At 54.0% G+C, this 21,033-nt stretch overlaps 1 protein-coding gene across 1 annotated transcript; it reads right to left on the reverse strand.

The window, feature by feature from the left end:
* Positions 1-1,499: 1,499 nt before the first annotated feature.
* On the reverse strand, positions 1,500-19,293 carry SEZ6L2 (seizure related 6 homolog like 2). Its single transcript, XM_073793230.1, has 18 exons — positions 19,215-19,293; positions 18,182-18,313; positions 17,203-17,580; positions 16,719-16,858; positions 16,234-16,435; positions 11,677-11,862; positions 10,690-10,858; positions 9,887-10,050; positions 7,964-8,164; positions 7,372-7,510; positions 6,344-6,540; positions 6,030-6,224; positions 3,504-3,695; positions 3,228-3,419; positions 2,707-2,745; positions 2,408-2,525; positions 2,185-2,281; positions 1,500-1,713 (listed from the first exon to the last, which is right to left on the reverse strand). Exons 1-18 carry the CDS (start codon positions 19,291-19,293, stop codon positions 1,684-1,686), a joined length of 2,850 nt encoding a protein of 949 aa, XP_073649331.1. The 3' UTR covers positions 1,500-1,683.
* Between the last annotated feature and the right edge of the window lie 1,740 nt (positions 19,294-21,033).

Consider the following 21,033-nt stretch of genomic DNA (forward strand, 5'->3'; position numbering starts at 1 on the left):
ATCCCACATGCCGCGGAGCAACTAAGCCCGTGCGCTACAACTACTGAGCCTGCACTCTAGAGCCCTTGAGCCACAACTACTGAGTCCGCGTGCCACAATTACTGAAGCCCGCGCTCCTAGAGCCCATGCTCTGCAACAAGAGAAGCCACTGCAATGAGAGGCCCAAGCACCTCAACGAAGAGTAGCCCCCGCTCGCCACAACTAGAGAGAGCCTGCGCGCAGCAACGAGGACCCAATGCAGAAAAAAAAAAAAAAAAAGACAAACAGGCTGTAAATTCTCTATAACGTTCAAAAGTAAAGTAGAAAAGGACACCCATGGGAAACCAAACAAGCTCATTGTTCATGAAAAGCTGCAAATATAATACTTGGTAGACACATAACAGCAGATATGCTTAAAATGCCAAAAAGGGGGCTTCCCTGGTGGCGCAGTGGTTGAGAGTCTGCCTGCTGATGCAGGGGACACGGGTTCGTGCCCTGGTCCGGGAAGATCCCACATGCCGCGGAGCAGCTGGGCCCGTGAGCCATGGCCGCTGAGCCTGAGCTCTAGAGCCCGCGAGCCACAACTACGGAAGCCCGCGCGCCTAGAGCCCGTGCTCCACAACAAGAGAAGCCACCGCAATGAGAAGCCTGCACACCAAACAAAGAGTAGCCGCTGCTCGCCACAACTAGAGAAAAGCACACGCATAGCAAAGAAGACCCAACGCAGCCAAAAATAAATAAATGCCAAAAAGATTGGGGGGAAAAATGGTACACTTGGATGGGTACAAGATTTCTCAAAAGGGGGTTGACTTTTAGGTCAGCTGGTCATGAAACAAATTGAGCGCTGTTTGTCACCTGCCAAACAGTGAAGGAGGAGAGGCAGCTACTGTCATTTATCACCCAGCTAGAAGAGCCTGGAAACGCCAAGCCCTGTGGAGAGACTGCTGAGGCCAGGAGTGGGCCCAGCTGGTCCTCCTGAGGCTGAGCCCAAAGTCAGGCTTTTTGACCCCAGGCCAGCCCCTTCAACACTGCCCTGTGTGCAATCTTAAATTTCCATCTTTTCCCCCAAGTGTTCCCCTATCCCCAGCCCTCTTTCCAGAGAGGCCACCATCACCATCTCCAGTGCTCTGTGACCCACCTTCCCACACCCCACCAGCCCAGTTACAAATGGAGATTTTCTGTTTATTGCTCAAAAACAAAAATCCAGAAGCAAAGGTGGGGAGACTGTGGGTAGGGGACATGGCAGGAAGGGGGTAGGGGCCTTGTCCCAGCTCTCCCCTTCATCCCTCTTCTTCTGACCCTCCAAGGGTCAGAGGTTAGGCCCGGGGACAGAGCATCTGGGAAGGGCAGAGCCTTCATGACCAAGGGAACAGCAGAGCTCTTGGGTAGTCTTTGTGGGATGCCCTGGGCTGGAGGGGCCCCAGGAGTTGCATCAGGGGCTGAGTTCGCCTCCTAGGGTCCAAAAGGGGGTAGAGTGAGTGGGGGGCAGGCCCCTTGTTTGGCAACTGAGAAGAGGAGGCTTTGGGCACAGGATGCTGGTTTATTTACTGTAGGGTCCCCAGGGCCATCAAAGCCCCCTCGTGGGGCCAGGAGATTATTTACACAGCAGGGAGGAAGGGAGCCAGAGGCCAGGTCCTGTACTCCTTCCTGCCCAGAATGAGGAGAGGAGGGGCGTCCTGGGTCCTGCAGCCTTAGTCTTGGTGTTCAGATGGAAACTTCATACTCTCGTGTATCCTGGAAGCAGAGAGATGGCATCAGTCACTAGAATGGGATGGAGGTGGAGGAGGCATCCACAAGGAAGGGGAAAGACTCTGTGTTTTTAAAATAACAAAGATCATTGGGAGTTTGGGGACCATGGGGTGGGAATGGGGCTGAATCTGGCCAATGGGTGTATTTGGTTCATCCTACAGTATCTTAAAGTCACATAAAAATCTAAATTTCTGGATTGTCTTGAACAGTTGGAAGGTCTGGCAGTTGGGCCTAGGTTTCCTCCATGGACTGGATGGGGTACAAGCTTTCCAGTTGGTCACAGTCCTTACCACTCCTGATTGGCCCACCTGACTTGGCTTTGTTCATTGACGTGGCCTTTGTAGGCAGCTGAGTTTGCAATTCCCAAGACAGATGTTACAAAGACCTTGAGAGAAGGTTATGGAGTCCCAGGGGAGCTGAGGGATGTGGCACTCCAGGGGTAGGGGAAGGGCTCACCCCAGCTTCATACAGTGGATTGCTGAAGTCTGACTCCACCGTGATGGGGCTGTAGGAATGGGAGCCTGAGAAGCCGAAGAGGGATTTTCCCTGTAGCCTGGGAAAGGAAGGAGATAGAGGGGCTTATCGAGAAGTGAGCCCCCAACCCCCCCTCACCCGGGCTTCTGTGCCAGGCAGGCAGGACGTCTGCCCTGGCCAGCAGCTCCCTGAGCTATGTACTTACTTGGTGTAGTATATGTAAACGCCACTGCCGAGGACGATGACCAAGCCTAGGGGCAGCAGAATGGCCAAGGCGAGGTTCCCACCCTCTAGCTGCCGTGACGGGTCGGTGGTCTGGCTCACTGGAAGGAGGAGGAGAGGCCAGTGATCTGGGGCTGGGCCCAGCCCTGACTCTCCCAGCCTCCTGCCCTGGGCCCTGAACCCTGGGCCTCACCCCACCGGGGGCCTGGCCTCCTGCCCCCGGCCTCTGCCTTGCCCTCCCAACTTGGCCAGGCCTGGGTCTCCACCTGTGCCCTCACTGACCTTCCAGTTTTCGGTTGTCCAGGAGCTCCTCATAGGCCACTGCAGGGAGAGGAGGAGGAGGGGACGGGGTCTGAGCCAGGGAGGGAAGGAGGCTGGGTAGAGGGCCGGGAGCCCAGTGGGGCCGGGCTGGACAGCCTGGATTCTCTGCCCTCTGCTCAACCTAAACTTGATCCTTCCCTTGGGGACAGGGGAGGAACAGTCAGAGCAGGGCCTCGGTCCTCCTCCTCCAGACCCCTGGGCAGTCTAAACCAACCAGGTCTGTAGGATTTGTCAAAAATACGGAAACTGAGACCTATTCGGAGGGCAAGGGACTGCCAAACCAAAGCCCGCTCTACTACTTCCCTTAGGATAATTCCATGACCTTGAACTTCTCCAGGGCTTTTGGCTATACCTCTGATGATGAGAGCCCATAGAAAGTGGATGGGGAGCTCGGCAGGGTCTCGAATTTGCTACCTGACTTTCCCAGCCCTGTCACATCCTGGACACTGCTGTGCCCCCTCCTGCCCTGCCTGCCCAGGCACCTTTGCAGAGTGGGGGCTGGCTGGTCCACTGTGAGGGGTGGCCGGGCACACAGGTGATGGTGACCTCGCCAATGAGCTCAAAGCCCTCATAGCAGAAGAAGCGCAGAGACTCGCCCGCCTGGTAGTGATGCTTGTACAACGTCTGATAGCCGTTCTCCGGCACCCCGGGGTTCAGGCACGGCTCGTACTTCACTGCAGGGAAGAGGTCAGTCATGGGCCAGCTGCACCATCGAGCAGGCCACCCAGCCACCCATCCTAGGGTGTCCCCAGACTCACAGGCGCACTTGGGGACCCGGTCGCTCCACTTGGGCGTGCCCGTGTCCCGGCTGTAGCAGGTGAGCACGGCCGCCCCCTCCAGGCTGTACCCCGGCAGACAGCGGTACTGGACGTGGGAGCCAACAGGAAAGCCAGCATCTGAGGTGGTGCGGTGCCCGTTGGTGATCTCACCAGGATCGGCACAAGTCATGACTGTTGGCAGGAGGGCAAAGTCAGGGGGAGCCAGGCCCTTAAAAGATCTGCCAGAAGCTTAGAGCTGGGAGACGCCTGAGTCGTGGGCCATCTCCTCTGGGCAACACTCCGCACACACCTCCCACTCCTTCCTCAGAATGAACAGAGCAGGAGTTGGAAAACTTAAAATTCAATGCATTTTACATAGCAGGTTTCTTCCAGAAAACAGAACGTTTGGGGCAACCTGGGCCCCCATCCTAGGGTGAAATTTGAAATATTGAACCACTCAACCAGAGCAAACCAGCTAAATCCCAACCGTGTCAGCCCTGCATGGCAAATCATCATCAGCAGAGCAGCTGCCCTCTTCAGAGGGGCCCAGACCTCCTGCTCCCCTCATTCCCGTCATCCCCAGCCCCTTCTGCTCACTTGTATTGCCTGCCTGGCCTCTGCGGGCATTTGCTTACAACCTTGCTGTGGAAGAATCCCAATCAAAGCCATTTCTTATATATAGACCTGAGCAAGGCACCTCGCTAAAATGTTTTACAAACATGATATCATATACCCTGATGATCTCAGAGAGGTCAGCGTCACTATCACCTCCCTTGGGGCTCAGGGCTCAGGGCAGTCAAATGACTGGTCTATGGTCACTCAGCCAGGGAGTGGCAAAGCTGGAACTGTTCAGGGTCACAGCCAGGGAGCACTGGGCTGAGATTCAGAGACTTAGGGCTCAGCTCAGCTGAAGGCTCCATGTGCTGCCTTGGGCAGGGTCCCTACTGAGTCTTGGGCAGCTGGGCCACGCCCTATCCCCTCTGGGCCCCGCTTCCATCCCTTCTTGTCCCCGCCCCGTGTGGTCTGGGTTCCAGATTGGACATCCTGTGACTCCTTCCAGGGATGGGGAGCTGTGTCAACTAGAAAGTTTTCCTTGTGTCCAGTCCAAATCTGGCTTCCTGAAACTTATCCTCATTGGTCCCACCGTTGCTCCTAGGGGCCAGGTGAAAGACCTACAATCCTATACCCTGGTGACAGGCTTCCAGAAATTTGGAGGAAGTGACAAGATGCCACCCCTTTCTGCTCTTCTAAAAGATAAATTCTCCCAGCTCCTTTGAATGTCACCTCCTCTGTGAAATCTCCTGCCCTATCCCTGGGACAATTAACCCACCCCTCTTCCTAAAGCCCTTCTTCATACTTATAGCAACTACTACTTACTCACTGTTTACCTGCACCAGGCACTAACGTGAAAAGCTTTTCATTTGCTTTTCACAATCCTCTATTCCTACTTCACTGAGGAAGAAGCCAAAGCCTCAGAGATGTTAAGTACCTTGCCTGAAGTCACCCAGCGGTTACCACTCTAATATCCTGAGTTAAGTATCTGTCCCTGTCCCAGACTGTGAGCTCTGTCAGGGTAGGGAAAGTCCCCAACACCTCCGCATAACTCCAGCCCCAACACATCATGGGACTTTAATAACGGAATTAAAATAAACCGACGGGCTTCCCTGGTGATGCAGTGGTTAAGAATCCGCCTGCCAATGCAGGGGACACGGGTTCGAGCCCTGGTCCGGGAAGATCCCACATGCCGCAGAGCAACTAAGCCCGTGCGCCACAACTACTGAGCCTGTGCTCTAGAGCCCACGAGCCACAACTATGGAAGCCCACACGCCTAGAGCCCATGCTCCGCATCAAGAGAAGCCACCGCAATGAGAAGACTGCGCACCGCAGGATAACGAAGAGTATCCCTCGCTCGCCGCAACTAGAGAAAGTTCTCGTGCAGCAACAAAGACCCAACTCAGCAAAAAATAAATAAATAAATGAATAAATAAATAAATTTATTAAAAAAATAAAAGTAAATAAAATAAAATAAACCGAACTCTCTGACAAGCCTAGGCCCCTGCAAAGTGACTCCTCATAATGTCAAGGGTTGGGGACTGAGAGACTGGAGCAAGGCCTAGAACAAGAAAAGAGATGACGGGGCAGGCGGGGGGCAGGGGGGCAGGGGGGCAGGGGGGCGGGACTCAGACTGGGCAGAGGCAGGGGAGGAACCCAGAAGAACCAGGTTCAGGACCCAGAACAGTGCAAGAGAGAGGGATGCAGCCCTGGGAAGATGAGAGTGGGGACCAGAGGGTACGGTTTCGGAACACCGAGGAACAGAGGAGTGGAACCCACTGGACATATGGTTGGGGCCTGAGGAAGATCTAGGCAGGACCTCGAGCGAAGGGATGGGTCCAGACAGAACAGGGGCGGGAACAAGAAGATACGGAGGCCGGGCGCATAGGGGGTGGGCGGAGCCCAAGCAGAGCCGTGAAACCCAGGTGGGCAGGGGCGGAGCCACGAGAGGATTAGGGCGGGGCCCGGGCTCACTCTTTCGGCAGGCGGGCGGCGCTGCGCTCCAGGACAGGTCCCACTGGCAGGTGAGAATGTCCGACCCAAGCAGCTCATAGCCAGGCTCGCACTGATAAGTAAGCACAGTGCCCCGGATCAGGTCCCCGTGGGAAGCCGTCCTCCAGCCCCATTCCGGGGGCGGCAGCTCGGGGCACGTGTCGTTCCTCGGGACCTCTGCAGGGGAGAGACGGCGAGTTTGGAGGCTGTCCTGTGACCCAGGGCGCCCTTCCAGCCTCGGGGGCCTCTCTGACCTGCGGGACCCCTTCCCACCTCGGGACCCTAGGCCTCGGTACCTTTGAAGTGCAACACGAAACCCTGGCCCAGGCCCGGGTTTGGAGGTCCGGGCGGTGCCTGGAACTGCAGCGTGAGGTCGGGCCCAGAGGAGAGGAGGCGGCGGCGCGGTTGAGGCCCTCGCAGCTGGGCCAGGACTCGGGCACTGGGACCGTCCCCATCGAACAGTGTCAGCATATCCCCTTCGCGCACATTCAAGCTGGAGAGAGTGGGACCAGATATGGGGGCTGGGTTACGATCGGCCCCTCCCATCTGGTTCTGCCCAATCACTAACTCAGCCCATTAGCAACCTTACCTACTCTCCAGTCCCGCCCTACATTCTCCTATCCCAGGCCTCAGTTTGGATCAGTTATGGGCTTCTCCTCCACGCTAGTCGCTCCAGGTTCCATTTGGTCTGTGGCTCCTCCCGGCTCCTGCTTCCCAATCCCCAGCCCTGATCATTGTTGACGCCTCCCACTTCCCAGTCCCTCCTCCATCACCAGGTGACGCACAGCCAGGCTCAACTCCAGCTCTGACCAATCACAGACCATGCTCATTACCACCCAGCCCAACTCTAGGCCCCAACCGAGTACATGCTTTTTGAGCCACGCCCACTTTTGGTTCTGTCCAGGCACATGACCACCTCACACCAAAGTAGCTCACTGGATCTCCCCCACAGCCACGCCCACCTTGTGTGCTGCTGCTGATGCAACAGCTCGGGCCTGGGTCCCTGGAAATCACTCCGGGGGGGCCTCAGAAACAGCCAAAGAGTGAGACTTCAGGCCAGAGCCCCTTTTTCACAATAGTCCCCGAGGAAGGCTGCATTACCCCATTTACTTGTCCAAGGTTGCCTGACCAATAAGTGATTTGTACCTGGGTCTACCTGATGTCCCACACCCCTATCCTGAATCCTTAGCCACTTCTTTCATCCGAACATATATTCACTGAATCTCGTGCAGACACTCGAGCCGGCCAGGCTCATAATGCAGGCCAGTGCATTGTCATACCACACATGGCTACCCATTGCACCCTCTGCAGTACCCAGACGTACATCTCAACTTGAAGCAAGATGCGCTTCTCTTCCTGGACATGCAGACCCCACACGCAGTCTTGGCCGGGGCTATAGCTCTGGGGCCAATCTGGAGAGAGGACCACACCAGCTGGCTCTGACAGCTCCCCTCCACACATGGCTAGGATAGAAAGGGTGTCAGATTCAGGACCCAGGTGGGCATGCAGTCTCTATTTCGCTACGATCCTCACCACTCCCAACTGTGTGCACCAGACTGCCTCCCCGGTTTCCTATTATCTATTACCCACCTGATTCTTGCCACGTCTAGTCCTGTTGGGTCCAATCCCCCGCCCCACTCTTAACTAACCCCGCCCAGTCTCCAGCCTATGCATTACCACCCAATCCATGACTTAGCCCAATCTAGCTCTTGAAGATATTTGGGTTATGACCCCTGAACTCCGTAACAAGCCCATCAACTACTCAGCTAAGAAAACTAAGCCTCTGAAAGGGACAGAGATTGATCCTGAGTTTACTAGGTTCTCCTTCCTGAACGGCCTTCCTAGGATCCCCAGCTCAGGGGGTAGTCTGTGAACTGAAGGATGTTCTGGGGAGGCGGGGAAGGTGGCAGGCTCACCCTTGCAGGCTGGCTCTGTGTCATTCCAGTGGGGTTCTGTGGGATCCACACATTCGATGGCATTGGGGGGGCCAGGGGGCTCCAGGGCATATCCTGGGAGGCACGAGAAGGTGGCCAGCGCCCCTGGGCGGTATTCGGGGTCCGTGGTGGTGACATTGCCATGTGCCAGGAACGGGGCAAAGCAGCGATCTTCCTCGAAGGCTAGAGGAGTCAGTCACAGGAATTAAGCATTAGGACAGGCCTCCAGGGATCTCAGACTGGGGAACCAGGCTGAATTCCAGTGTGGTTTGGCCCCGCAGTGGGCTATTTAAAATGGAAAGCCTTTGGGCTTAGCTTTCACTTTCCAGTTTCCCCCAAACCCTAACATTCCTCATTCACATATTTATGTTAGCTCCCCGGCCTCTGGACAGAAACCCCAAGGTCAGTCAAGTCCCAGCCACTATTCTACAGATGAGGACACTAGGTCCACAGACAAAAAGCCATGTGCTCCATGTCACACAGTAGGGCAGTGGCAGAACCAGGCCTCAAGCCCAGATTCCTTGATTCCCAGCCAGAGACACTTGGCTCTGGAAGCTGCAATGGAGTGGGGGAAAACGGTGCCTTTGGAGACCTGGCTCATGGAGGTGTGTTCGCTCCTCAAAAATAACCGTTGGTTTCTGATCAACCCTGATTATCCATACTGTGGCTAGAATCCAAAAGTGAGGCAAACACAAAAGCTACTCAGTTTTAACTTTGGTCTAAGTCAGCAAAAAAATTAACATTTGTAGAGTGTTTTAGTTTTTGCCCATCTGATCATATCTTAGACTCAGGTAAGGCTCAGGTGCCTGTGATACAGAAAGAGTCTGAAGCCCATGGAGCAGCAGTGGCCCACAACCATGGAGACAGGCCTCAAACCTAGAAATTCTCTTTGCACTCTCAGAATCTAAAATGCAATTTATTTTTCAGATCCACTGTTCTGTTTCACCATTACTTAACCTGATAAGGTGTCATGTCCAAATCTTATGCATCCATCAGGGCCAAGTGCCAATTCCCTTTCTCCTTTGATTCATACCAGAAACTAGCCCCTCCCATCTCTGAGCATTTTACTTTCTTTGTCTCTTTCCTGCTACTGTTTACACAAATCCTCTGCTCCAGCCACAGTGAAACTCTCTGTTTCCCAAACATACAGGCTTTTCTCTACCTCTTTACTGTTGCTCACACTGTTCCTTTCCCCTGAGATGCTCGTTCCCAATCTTCCTCTTTTAAAATTCTCTCTATCCTGTAAGTCCCAGTTCAAATGCCTCCTCCCATGATCACTGACTTCCTTCCTTCCTACCTATCCAGCATCCAGTCCCCTTTGTGTGTTAACAGCACTCCTATTTTCATTTTGGGTCACACGTCCTCCCCACTTCCAGTCCATGAGATTCAGTTGGAGCCAACCAGGGATGGCCATGTGATGTGGATCTGCCAATCATAACACCACCTGCCCCTAGCTACAGTGATTGGCTCAGGCATAGATAGATGACCTAAGCCAGGGCAATGAAAGCCTTTCCTGGCATTTTTGTTAAAGCTCTTAGGAAAGTGGTATGCTTTCTCTCTGATGGGGTTGCTAAAGTTGTTGGTATGTAAATCTGTAACTGCTAGGTACACAACAGACTGAGAGTCTGCCTGAGAATGAAGCCAACCGAGAGGAAAGAATGGAGAGATTTAAGTAACTGGTCTCTTGGCTGTGTACCTGGATCCAGCCACACTTGAAGCTTAAGTAGAAAAGACCACCTCAGGGAATTAGAATGTGTCCTTGTCGATTTGGGATGGGGAGACAAGTCAGTTTTCAGGAATCCAAACGTGGAGATAAGCAGAGATGGATTATGTGCTTGTGACCATGCCTGGGCGTAGGAAGAGGGGAAGGTGCGGCAGGTGGGGCCTCAGGGGAAGGGCAGTTACCTTCAAATCGGAGGCTTAGCAGCAGGGGATTGGCAGGTGTCTCTGAAAGCAGCTCCACATAGAGGGACTGGGCATCACTGATGAGACCCCGCTCTGGGACATCATCCATGTCCGAGTCATAGATCACCGGGGATAGGGGACTGCCCCCTGAGCGCACCATCAGCCTGGGATGGACAGAGGTGGCCAGGAGCTCAGCTTCCCCTCAGAAGCTGCCTCACCTCTTGCCTGCTCTCCTAACTTAATTTCATAGCTATTATTTTCAAACATTAACCATATGCCATGTACTCTTCTAAGCTTTTACACATTTTATCTCACTTAATTCTCACAAGAACCCTTGAGTTAGGTACTATTATTATCCCTCATTTTATAGATGAGAAAATTGAGGCACAGAAAGAGTGAGTAACCTGTCCAGCTACACATAGCAACTAATGTCAGAGCTGGGACACTAGTTTGCTAGATAAAGAGTGAGAATAATGAAGATGACGTTGGCAAACTCATTTATAGTGCTTACTGTGTGCTAGGCACCATTCCAAGCACTTTACATATCTTAATGCATTTGTCCTCACAGAAACCTTAGGAGGGAGGTACTATTATCTCCATTCTACAGATGAGAAAACCGAAGCACAGAGAGGTTAAGTGATTTGTCTCAGTTTGCACAGCTATACTGCCTAAGAAAGGGGAAGGACTAACCCGCATTTGACATAGATCCCAACTGGGATTCCCCCCGCGTCTGTCTGACTGTCTATTGCAGCCTCCCTATTTCCTTGAAGTGAGGACCTCTGACGCAAGGCCCAGACCCTCACCGGTCGTTGTCCTCATCCAGGGAGACTCTCTCAAAGTGTAGGTGCAGCCGGCGTCCCTCAGCTGCTTCGATGACCCAACGGCAGGTGAGGTTGGGCCCTGCAGCTCCCCCAGGCTCAGGGGACACGATGCGGCCAAGTGTAGCGTTGTGGATGGTGCCACCACAGGATGCTGTGGACGGTGCGGGGGGGCAGGTTAAGGTGACTTGTCCTTTTCCCATCTGCAGAGCTATTGCACCCACACATTTGCCTGGGACCTGGCCTTGGGATGACCTCTGCCCTACAGGCTCACCCCAGGACTTTTTTCAGGCCACTACCAGGTGAGGAACCAGCCTTGGAATAGAAAAACCCTAGGATGGACACCCCCCCCCCCCGCAGGATGGAGATTCCATCAAAATGAAGACTCCCCAGATGTGGACACCCTGGGGTAGGGAGTTATGGGGAAGTCCCCCAAACTGAAGCTCTCAGATGGAAAATACTCAGGATAGGATCCCAGGATGAAGACTCTCCAGGATAGACACCCCCAGATATAGACCCCAAGAATGGTTTCCTCTAGGATGAGGAGTCTCCAAAAGCAGGGACCCCCAGAATGGTGACTCCCCAAATGGGAACCCTCCAGGAATTCCCTGTGGTCTATTGGTTAGGACTCTGCGCTTCCACTGCAGGGGGCACAGGTTTGATCCCTGGTCAGGGACCTAAATTCCCACAAACCATGTGGCATGGCCAAAAAAAAAAAAAAAAAAAGGAACCCCCCCCCCCACCCCGAGGTGGTACTTCTCCAGATGGAGAGCCCCCCCCCCCCCAAGGATGGAGACTCCAAGGATTGAGACCCTCAGGGTGAAGAGCTCCAAATGGAGACCTCAGGATAGGGACTCTTCAGGGTAAAAAACCCTTCAAGATGGGTGTTCCCAAAGATAGAGACCCCCAAGGTAGGACCCTCCAGTGGGGCTCCCAGGACAGAAAACCACACCTATTGTGGTAGAGACTCACCCATGCAGCTGGGGGGTTCACTGCTCCAGGCTGGCCGGGTACCATTGAGGCAGATGAGGGTCTCCTCACCCTGCAGCTGGTAGCCCGAATCACAGTGGAAGGTGGCAGTGCCTCCAGGGTGAAGGTCTGTCACACTCACATCCCCATGGGCTGGCCGGGGAGGGAAGCCGCAGCTCAAGAGGTAGGCTGGATCAGGCAGGGCAGGAGAAAGAGGATTCACTCTCCCAGGCCATCCTCTCTCACTGGTTCCCCAGCATTTCCGCCCCTCTTTCCAGGTCCCCCTCACTCTCCAGGGCACAAACTGGCTCCATACTGGAGTCCTTACGTGGACACACTGTCTCATGAAGAGGTAATGTCAACATCTCTTATCTCCCCTAATCTTTGTAATCTACCCACTTCGGCCCCCATTTTACAGATGAGAAACCTGAGCCTCAAAGAAGTTTTGGACCTTAGCACCCATTTACTGTGTGAACTCAGGCAAATCAATTGACCACTCTGAACCCCATTCAGCTCTAATAATAGCAAATAGTATTTGCAGAGCTTGTTCAGCTTCCAAAATGAGTTCACGCAGCGCTTTTGAGGTAGTCAGAGAAAGGCTGTGACCCACTTTCCAGGGGTGGAAATTGAGGCTCCAAGTTATTAAGTGCCTCAGATCATTTTCTCCCCTCCATACACACAGACTTTCTTCCACTGAGGTGTCACTGTGATATTATACCCTCAGCTTTCATCCAGAGGAGTTACAAGAAACTCCTTTAGAAACAGACTATTCTGTCATTAAAGACCTTAATACCCAGTGTCCCCTAAATGAATCCCCCAGTGAAAGTGAAGTGCTGGGGAAAGCTTTGCTTTCCTTAAGGAACTGGTTTGTCTTTTTTCCTGCAATGAGAACTGTGTAATCTCTCTTTTCATACTGGCTGCTAGGAAGCCCAGAACCAGGTTGAGTCTTGTCCCTAGTAACAATGGCTTGTCTATCCACATTCTGTTTTTTTTCAAATTTAATAAGCATTATCTGGTGCCAATATTTCTCTTATTTTTTTTTTTTTTTTTTGGCTGCGCCACATGGTTTGTGGGATTTTAATTCCCCAACCAGGGATTGAACCCCGGCCCTTGGCAGTGAGAGCGTGGAGTCTTAACCACTGGACTGCCAGGGAACTCCCTCTTACTTATTCTATTTAATCTTATTGTTTGCATTCTTTTTTGAAAGCCTCCTGAAATTCTTGTGGAAACATATGAGATGAAACAAACAAATAGAAAGTGACTTGGTAATCAGTGATAGACTCTGAACTTGATCCTGACAGAGCTCTGTGTGTCTGTTTAAGACTAGGCAGAGTTCATTAAGAAGGGCTTCCTGGAGGAAGTACATCGAAGCTGGGTCTTGTACGAGGGGCAGGCTCTGGTTAGCAGAGGGTCCAGCTTGCCTGGGCCTTTGCTTTTTCTGACTCTCCAGTCCTGAGTGATTCTGTAAGAGACCTGGTCTCTCCCTGTTTCAAAATTCAACAAGCATTTCCTTGGCTGGGTCCTAGGGTCAGAGGTGAAAAAGACTGAGGCCTTGCCTTCAGGAGTTCATGGTCTACTAAGATAGACAAAAAAACAGCCTTTTAGAATACAGGGATTTAGGAATTCCCTGGCGGTCCAGTGGTTAGGACTTGGCGATTTCACTGCCGGGCAGGGGTTCAATCCTTGGTCAGGGAGCTAAGATCCTGCAAGCCGAGCAGTGGACAAAACAAACAAATAAACAAAAAACAAACCAAAAAACCGCACAGTGATTTGAATAGACTTTAGCCTCTGTGATGGCTCTCCAAGACCAACAGAATCAAGTCTGAATGCTTTAGATTGACATTCAAGCCCCTTCCACAACCAGTTCCAGCCCAGCCCATCCAGCTTCAGTTCTCAGCACCCACGGCCCATATATCTCACACGATACAGTTCTGTGACTCCTTACAGTCCCACTTCCATATTTTTCCACACAATTTCCCCTACCTGAAAGGCTCTCTTCTCACTGTTTCTCACCTTTCAAGGAGTAACTTAAATACCACCTCCTCCAGGAAGCCTTCCTGACCCCTCCCCTTTCCCAGAGGGTTAGTTTTTTTTTTCTTTTTGCCTAAACACAATCCACATGCATAATTTTATCATCACATTAACACCTGCCTATTGCCACTGTGAGACTGAATCCAATGTTTTTTATTTTGTCTCCTAAAAACCTAGCCTAGCTGATCAGTTGATGCCGCCAAGAGGCAACGTGGAACAGTGCAAAGAGCACTGGATTTGGAGATGGGCAGACCTAAGTTCCAGTTCTACTTTCACAACTTATTAGCTGTATGGCCTTGAGCAGGTGACTTCACCTTTCATCTGTAAATGGCAATAACAATTCCTGTCATTGAGGATTGGCCTTAAAGAAAAGAAACCTGGAATCAAGCCCCTGGAACATAGAAAGTACTCAGAAAATGTTAATCGCCCGCCCCTCAGCTTCAATTAATAAATGACCAGGGGTCAGGGACTTGGAGATCTGACTTCTGACTCTGCAATGAATTTGCTGGTGGCTGAACAATCCATATAAGCTTTGAGGCTTTTTCTTCCTCTTAGAGATGGAGCTGACAATGGCCACCCCCAGGGCTGCTGTGAGAAGCAACCAAAACAAGAGTTGATGAAAGAGTTTTGTAAATGGGAAAGTTTGCTGGACTTGGGGTGAGGGGTGATGGAGCCTTTGACCTTCCAGAGAAGCTAATGAGGCCACTGTGGACTGGAGGGCCCAGCCAGTGCAAATTGGGAAGGGCTTAAACGGGGCCTCCGTCCCAAAGGTGCCTGCGGAAGCCGCAGAGCAGGGAAGACCCAGGCAGGTAATGAAGGCCCATTTATGCAATAGCCCTGCTTCCTCAAATGTTCCAGTTCGTCTAAAGAGTCCTATTTTCAATGCCCTAGGGAAGTGGCTGCTTAAAGGAGCCAGCAGGAAGCCATCCTATAATATCTGAAGCCCAGCCCTCAGCCCTGGGCCTTCAAGGCATGCCCTTGCTCCCCAACAACCGGGCCCTGACCACCAACTACATGTCCCCCGGCTCACTGGTCTCTCCAGGAGTAGGTCTGCTGCTGGGCATCTCCACCGTGCATGCCTTACCTCGTGGGGCAAGTCTAGAGCAGAGGCCTCAGGAGAGGCTGGAGAGTGTGTGAGGAAGGGATACGGGTTGTCTGTGTCCTGGATAAAGTCACAAGGGATCTGGTGTCAGCAGAGCTCACAAGCGGGCAGCAAGGCCATGAGGTGAAGTGAAGGGGACGCTGGCCCAACACACAGTTCCCTCTCTGTTTCTGAGCAAAGGAAGGGACTTTGGAGACGGCAGCAGTGTCTGGAATGGGACCTTGGGCTGGGCCCCTTGCCTCATGTACACGTGTATGCTAGAATGTACATTGCATCGTGGGAAGGTTTCCATACACACAGGCAAATATGGATGTACACGTGTGTGTAGGCTGTCTGTGGGTGGGTGCTTGCAAATGCAAGCATGCGCAGATACATCCCCTCCTTCCTACCCCCAGAAGTCAGCAGGATCTTTTTAGGTCACAAATCTGAGGCTGTCACTATCTTGCTTAAAACATTTCAAAGTGTCTCCTCCTCCCCTGCAGGATAAAGTAGTCCAAGGACTCCTCACTGAAGCTGGTAAGGCCCTTTGTCATCCAAATACAACCTACCTCCCAGTCTAGCCTCTTGGCCTACTTCCCCAGCACTTTCTGTGCTTTACTGTAATAGCAATGATTGACATTTTCGAGCCCTCACTGTGTACCAGACACTATTTTAAGCACTTGACGTGTATTGATTCATTTGATCTTCCTAATAATACCACAAAGTAAGTATTATGATCCCCATTTTTCAGATAAGACAATGAGGCACAGAAAGGTTAAGTAACTCACCCCAGGTCACACAGCTAAGACAATTCTATCTTCCATGCTGAATTACCTCAACTCCTCAAGGGGGTCACATTTTTTTCTCCTCTCTGGGTCTTGGAATGTGTTTTTCCATCCATCTAGACATCTGCCTTCCTCTTTCTCTCCCTCCCACCCTTCCCCTAGCTAACTCATCTTAGGTGTCAGCTTAGTCATCACCTCCTCCAAGGAGGTGTCCCCATATTCCTTATAGGGGAAATTTAGGTCCCTTTGATAGTTGTTCTCTCTGACAGTGGTTCCTCCATCATAGGGATGGGGGTCCTTATCTCACTGAATTATAATTATCCTGATTATTTGTCCATCTCCCTACCTAGATTCTGAGTTCCCTTTACATCTGGCTTGTTTATTCTTCTCTCCAAGGATAACACAGGGCCTGTAGGAAGTGGGCACTCAATAAACATTTGCTGAGTGAATGGATGAATTGTCACTTGGATGTGTGCACACCCAGGCACAGGTCTGTGTGTGTGTGAGATAAGCGTGTATAGGTCTCCTCCGAGGATTCTGCCCCCCATGGTCCTAGTCAGGAGGAAAAGGCCCCAACATTACCCTGTGTTTAGAAGGCTCCTGAAGATGTTCCCTGTGCCCAGTGCGGCCCCTGCCCTCCCACCAGCACTCCGAACTCCTCACCCTGATAGTGGATCCTGAAGCCACCACCCCTTGGGACCCGTGGGCTCTGGAAGTGCAGGAGCAGCCTGTTGGTTGGACTCCGAAGGACCTGTCCTTCTCCCAGCATGGAGGAATTAGCCAGGAGTCGGGGGGCCAGTCCTGGGGACCCCCCACCAGCCAGCACCAGGAGTTCCTCCTCCCGAGACAGGTTCAGCGTCTGCACCTAAAGAAGCCAGACCCAGACCCGCCAGGGAAGTCAGCCGGGGTGTGTGACCCCCTAAGCTCCCCCGCCCCTTGCCTTCCTTTTCCCTGTATGTAGCAGACCAAGAACCACGGTAACGTTGGCCAAGTTGTAGAACTTTAGGAGAGCCTGTGAGATCCTCAGGAAATAGGTCCATCTGAGTCAGAAAACAAGTTCTCTGGCTCCTAGGCCCAACCCGTGCACACCCCTGGGCCCGGAGGGAAGGGCTGGGAGGTTTCACAATCATATGCTTAAGTCCAGTTACCTGGATCTCAATGCCGTAGCCAGGGTAGACATGGATGCTGTACGTGCAGTCCAGGAGCCCCAAGGTTCGGCTGGCCGCGCTCCCTAAATCTGGAGACTCCACATGCCCTTCACCTTCGGAGATGTTGTTATTACACAGAACTAAAGAGATATAAGTGCTGGGGTTGAGAGAATCTCTGTGTTCTTGCCCTCCCAGCCAAGTAACCCTGGGGGTCCTCATCTGTCTTCTCCCCAGCACCCCTCACCATCTTTATCCAATGCTCACTCTCCCATCTGTGCCCAGAACTCCCTTCCTCAACTGTCATAAGACATAAAACACATAGAACAGTGCTGGCACATAGTAAGGGTGTATCAGCGCTAGCCTTTATTATAATTAAGCAGAAGGCCCTCTCCCATCTAGACCCCTTCTTCTTCCACACGTTCCCGGCAGCCTCTCTCCCATCCACACCTTCCTCTTCTCCCACATCCCCTTTCAATCGCCTCACCTGGGCTGGTCACCGTCGTGGTGACAGTTGTCGTGGTGATGATGGTGGTCGTGGTCTCCTCCTCTCCTCCCTCAGGCCCGAGGGGCGGGCCTGGGGAGGCGGGACCGGGAAGGGGCGGGGCCGTAGTTCCTGGGGGCGGGGTCAGCAGCTCCGGCGCGGTGGGGCCTGCCCCCCTGCCCTCCTTAGGGGTTACGGCTGTTGTCAGAGGCCCTGTGCCCGGCTCAGTGGCCCGTGGCAGGGAGGATGCTGCAAGAGTCTGGCCGGCTGGAGGGGTGGCTAGTGTGGGGTCTGGATCAGATCCTGGGACAGTGCGAGGGAAGTCAGGAAACAGGAGGAGCACATTGATGGGCCTCGGTCGGGGATCAGGGCTAAGAGACACTGCGAGGTCCCCACTGAACCCAAAAGACCTCCCCCACGAGGCGCAGGACCCCCACCTCTCCCTTCCCCACCCAAACTTCCCCCCTCCTCCCAAGGCTTCCACAGCCTGCCCCCCAGCCCCTTCTTTTCTTCTCTCTGTCCAGGCCCTTCCACTCTGACAGTCTCCTTGAGCTTCTCCCTCTGTCTCCCCGTTCAGATCTGGCGCTCTCTCCCGGTTACCCCTTTCTCTTTCCTCTTTTTATTTTGCGCTCTCTAGAACTCTTGGTCTATGTTTAGTATTCTTATCCCTCTCTGATTTTATGATTCTAGGTCTACTACTCTCTGCATTTCTCTCTCAGAATTTCTGTGTTTCTTTTCCACTCTATCTCTGATTCTGGCTCTCTGAGTTTCCATCTGTCTTTCTCTCTGTCTGTTTTTCTGTGCTGTTTCTTGATCATTCTACCTCAATTGCTCTGGCTCTCTGACTGTCTATGTCCAGTTTTGACTCTCTCGAACCATCTCTCTCTGTCTCTCTGAATTTCACTGGCCTGGCTCCCCATCTGCCTGAATTAATGTCCCTCCCTCTGCCTCTATGTTGCTCCTGCCACTCTGGGGGCCTCACCCGGCAGGTAGCCCATTTCTGGGCCTCTCCTCAGCAGGGCTCCATGGAGCAGCTCTGCCAAGGCCTCAGAGGCTACGGTGGGGGTCTCATTTCCAGGCTCCGGCAGTGCCTCCTCCTCCTTCAGGGGCAGACCTGGGAGATGAAGTTGTGCGAGCTCTTCCACTGCCCCACACTCCTTCCTTCTCCAGAAAGATCTTTTCCAGAGCTCTTATTCTCTCCTCAGTCAGCTGGGCCAGCAGGAGCTCAGAGGGTCCCAGACTGGGCTGAGAGCCAAGATTGGAGGAGGGGCTCCCAGCTGCCCATCACACTCCTACCCCTTCCTCTCTCCCTTTTCCCCCAGGCTGTGTGGGCCTTCGGTGAGCACCTCGGACAGAGCCAGCAGGGCAGAGAAGAGGCAGGGCGCTACCTTCATTTTCCCCTCAGTGATGCTCTCCCCCCAACCCCGGGCCTCTGCGGAGGGTCTGGCAGCACCTCCCAGCCATTGCTTCTGCAGTGTCCAGCTTTTTCTCTGGGTTTCTGTCTCTGCAGTGTGGTCCTCCCTCTCTTTCTCTGCAGTCTCTGCCCCCTTCCCTGGAGTCTCGCTGGGGGGTCAGAGTTGGGGATTGAATATCTGGCCTCTGCGCACTGCCTCTGTTCATCTGTCTTTGTCCATACGTCCAAGAACATTTGTGTGTGCTGCGCCTGGCATCTCTCCCGGCACCTCCATCTCCCACCCCGGTACCCGGCCTGCTTCTGCCGCCTCCGCAGACATCCCCCCCACCCCGCCCCGCCACAACGTCCCCAGCCCTTCTTCCTGGATTTAACCCCTGAGACGCTGCTAAAAGCTCCCCTCATTAATTTCCCCAACTCCTCAATATATGGGGTTAGAGGCTCCAGGTGCAAGCTGGAAAGCCCTGGCTTGCCCCTTCTCCGTCAGCTGTGCCCCTCCCCTCCCCCAGGAGCTCAGAAGGCGCAGGATGTTCGGAGAAAGGAAGGTATAGGACCCAGCTGGGGGCCTTCCCGGAGGCCCACCCCCACGCACCCAAGTCCTTACCCTGAATCCAGGGACAGCTCAGCAGAATTAGGAACAGCAGCTGGGGAGGTGGCGGATGCTGGGCCCTGGGAGCCCCCATGGCGACTCACACCAATTTCTCTCCTCTGCGCCTCTCCTAAATAATCTAGCTGTCACCTTTCCTCCGTCTTCTTTTATCTTTCCTATTAATTTTTTTTTTTTTTTCCTACTGGCAGTTAGCAAGGGAGACAATGTCTCTGCCTTTGGGACGGAGGGGCAGAACTGGGCTGGGGGTCTCCTGGAGCCCACCCCTCTTTGGCCAGTCTCCTCTGTCCTCTGCTCTCCTGTCTGCGGGAGAGGGGGCGCGGCTCCGGCTGCAGCGGGTGGGGCCAAGAAGGGCGAAGGAGCTGGGTCGCCTGGGTTACCCTCTGGCTCAGGCACCTGGGTCCGCCAGGCTGGCTGGATTCTAAGCTGGGGGAGTGGGTCGAGGCAAAACAGCTTCCGGGGACCTAGGGTGGGGTCGAGGATAGGGAGGGTCCCTACTGTGCTCTAGTGGGGCTTGGCGGGGAGAGGAGGGGGTTGCAGAACCTGGAGAGCCGAGGCTCGGGCACTGGAGCTGCGGGAGGGAGAGCTGAGAAAGGTGTCGAGCCCACGTCAGATCCTGGGGACGGGCGAAGGGAGGGGCTTGGGATTTATTTGGGGGCTGTGGGGGGAGGGAGGAGGAGGAAGTGCAGATGGAAGAAGGAGGGACCACATGAGCCAGGGTCGTAATCCTCACTCCCACGGCCCCTAGGGGAAGCGAAGGCAACTCTGGTCCCAGCAGTAATTATGACCCCTCCCCCAACCATTCCAGCACATTTGGAAACTGAATGTTCTCTTCCCAGGGTGTTGAGGGGCAGCATAGCTGGGTTTGCGCTTGCTCAGCGCCCCCAATATGCCCCCGGCCCTCTTCCAGACCCTTTCAGAGAAGCTCATGTGGAATGCGCTACCTCCTCCTCCAGAAGAATGACAAGTTCCTACGTTTGTGAGAAGTCTAAGGGGTGACAGGCTAGGATCTGGGGAGGGGAGATCCCTCCTCTTACGTACAACATGACCCCAGCCAGCTGCTGGCGGCTTCAACTTTAATTTTTTTCTCCTGGTCTCATCTCGCAAGACCGCTGGAGAGCCCTTTTCAGCACCACCAGAAAGGACAGCTCTTCTCGGCCCCGCCTGAGATGGCCCGGCCCGCGGCGCTGCAGGCGATTGGCTGAAGCCGCCTTCATTATCAATCGGGCTCCCGCCGGGGGTTGGCTCTTGTGAAGGCGATTGGGGGAGGTGGAGTCACAGGCCGACTGGGAGAAGGATCGGCTGACCCACGGACCGGCCGCAGCGTCCCTGTCCGCAGTCTGCGAGCGCCGGTCTTGTCCATCAGTTCGCGCGCTCGCCCCGCCCCTTACTTGCCACGCCCCTCTCAGGCCCCGCCCTTTCGTTTCGCATTGCGGGGCGCTGGAGGTTGGCGCTGTGCCCCCTGAGCCCCACGTGGCGCCCCGTCGGGGCCGGGGGAGGCAAATCCGGAGACGACACCCCCTACCCGGCTGAGTTGCGGTGGCCACTGGGCGAGGGCGGGGGTAGCTAAGCTGAGAGGACTGTGGGGAGGGTGACGTCAGGGTGAGTGGGGGACAAGGAAGGAGCGAGTGGGGGAGGGGGGAGAGAGAGCGAGAGAACCCGTGGGTCGGGTCGAGAGAGAAGCGAGGGCAGGAAGGAGAGGGGGAGGAAGGAGAGAGAAGTCGCTGCAGAGGACTGCTGGTTGCGGTTCCCAGGGCTGCGGGTCCAGGTGGGGTAGGAACTGCTGTCCGGGGAAGCTAGGAGGAAAGGCAGAGCG

Source organism: Tursiops truncatus, chromosome 15, assembly GCF_011762595.2.
Source record: "Tursiops truncatus isolate mTurTru1 chromosome 15, mTurTru1.mat.Y, whole genome shotgun sequence".
NCBI lineage: Eukaryota > Metazoa > Chordata > Mammalia > Artiodactyla > Delphinidae > Tursiops > Tursiops truncatus.

Excerpts from the sequence above, each read along its gene's own strand:
- SEZ6L2 (XM_073793230.1), bottom strand. The coding sequence starts at position 19,293 with ATGGGGGCTCCCAGGGCCCAGCATCCGCCACCTCCCCAGCTGCTGTTC. Across the intron at positions 6,541-7,371 it reads ATCTTGCTTCAAGTTGAGAT|CTTGAATGTGCGCGAAGGGG; the intron begins GTACGTCTGGGT and ends CACTCTCTCCAG. Across the intron at positions 1,714-2,184 it reads ATCCACTGTATGAAGCTGGG|GATACACGAGAGTATGAAGT; the intron begins GTGAGCCCTTCC and ends CTCTGCTTCCAG.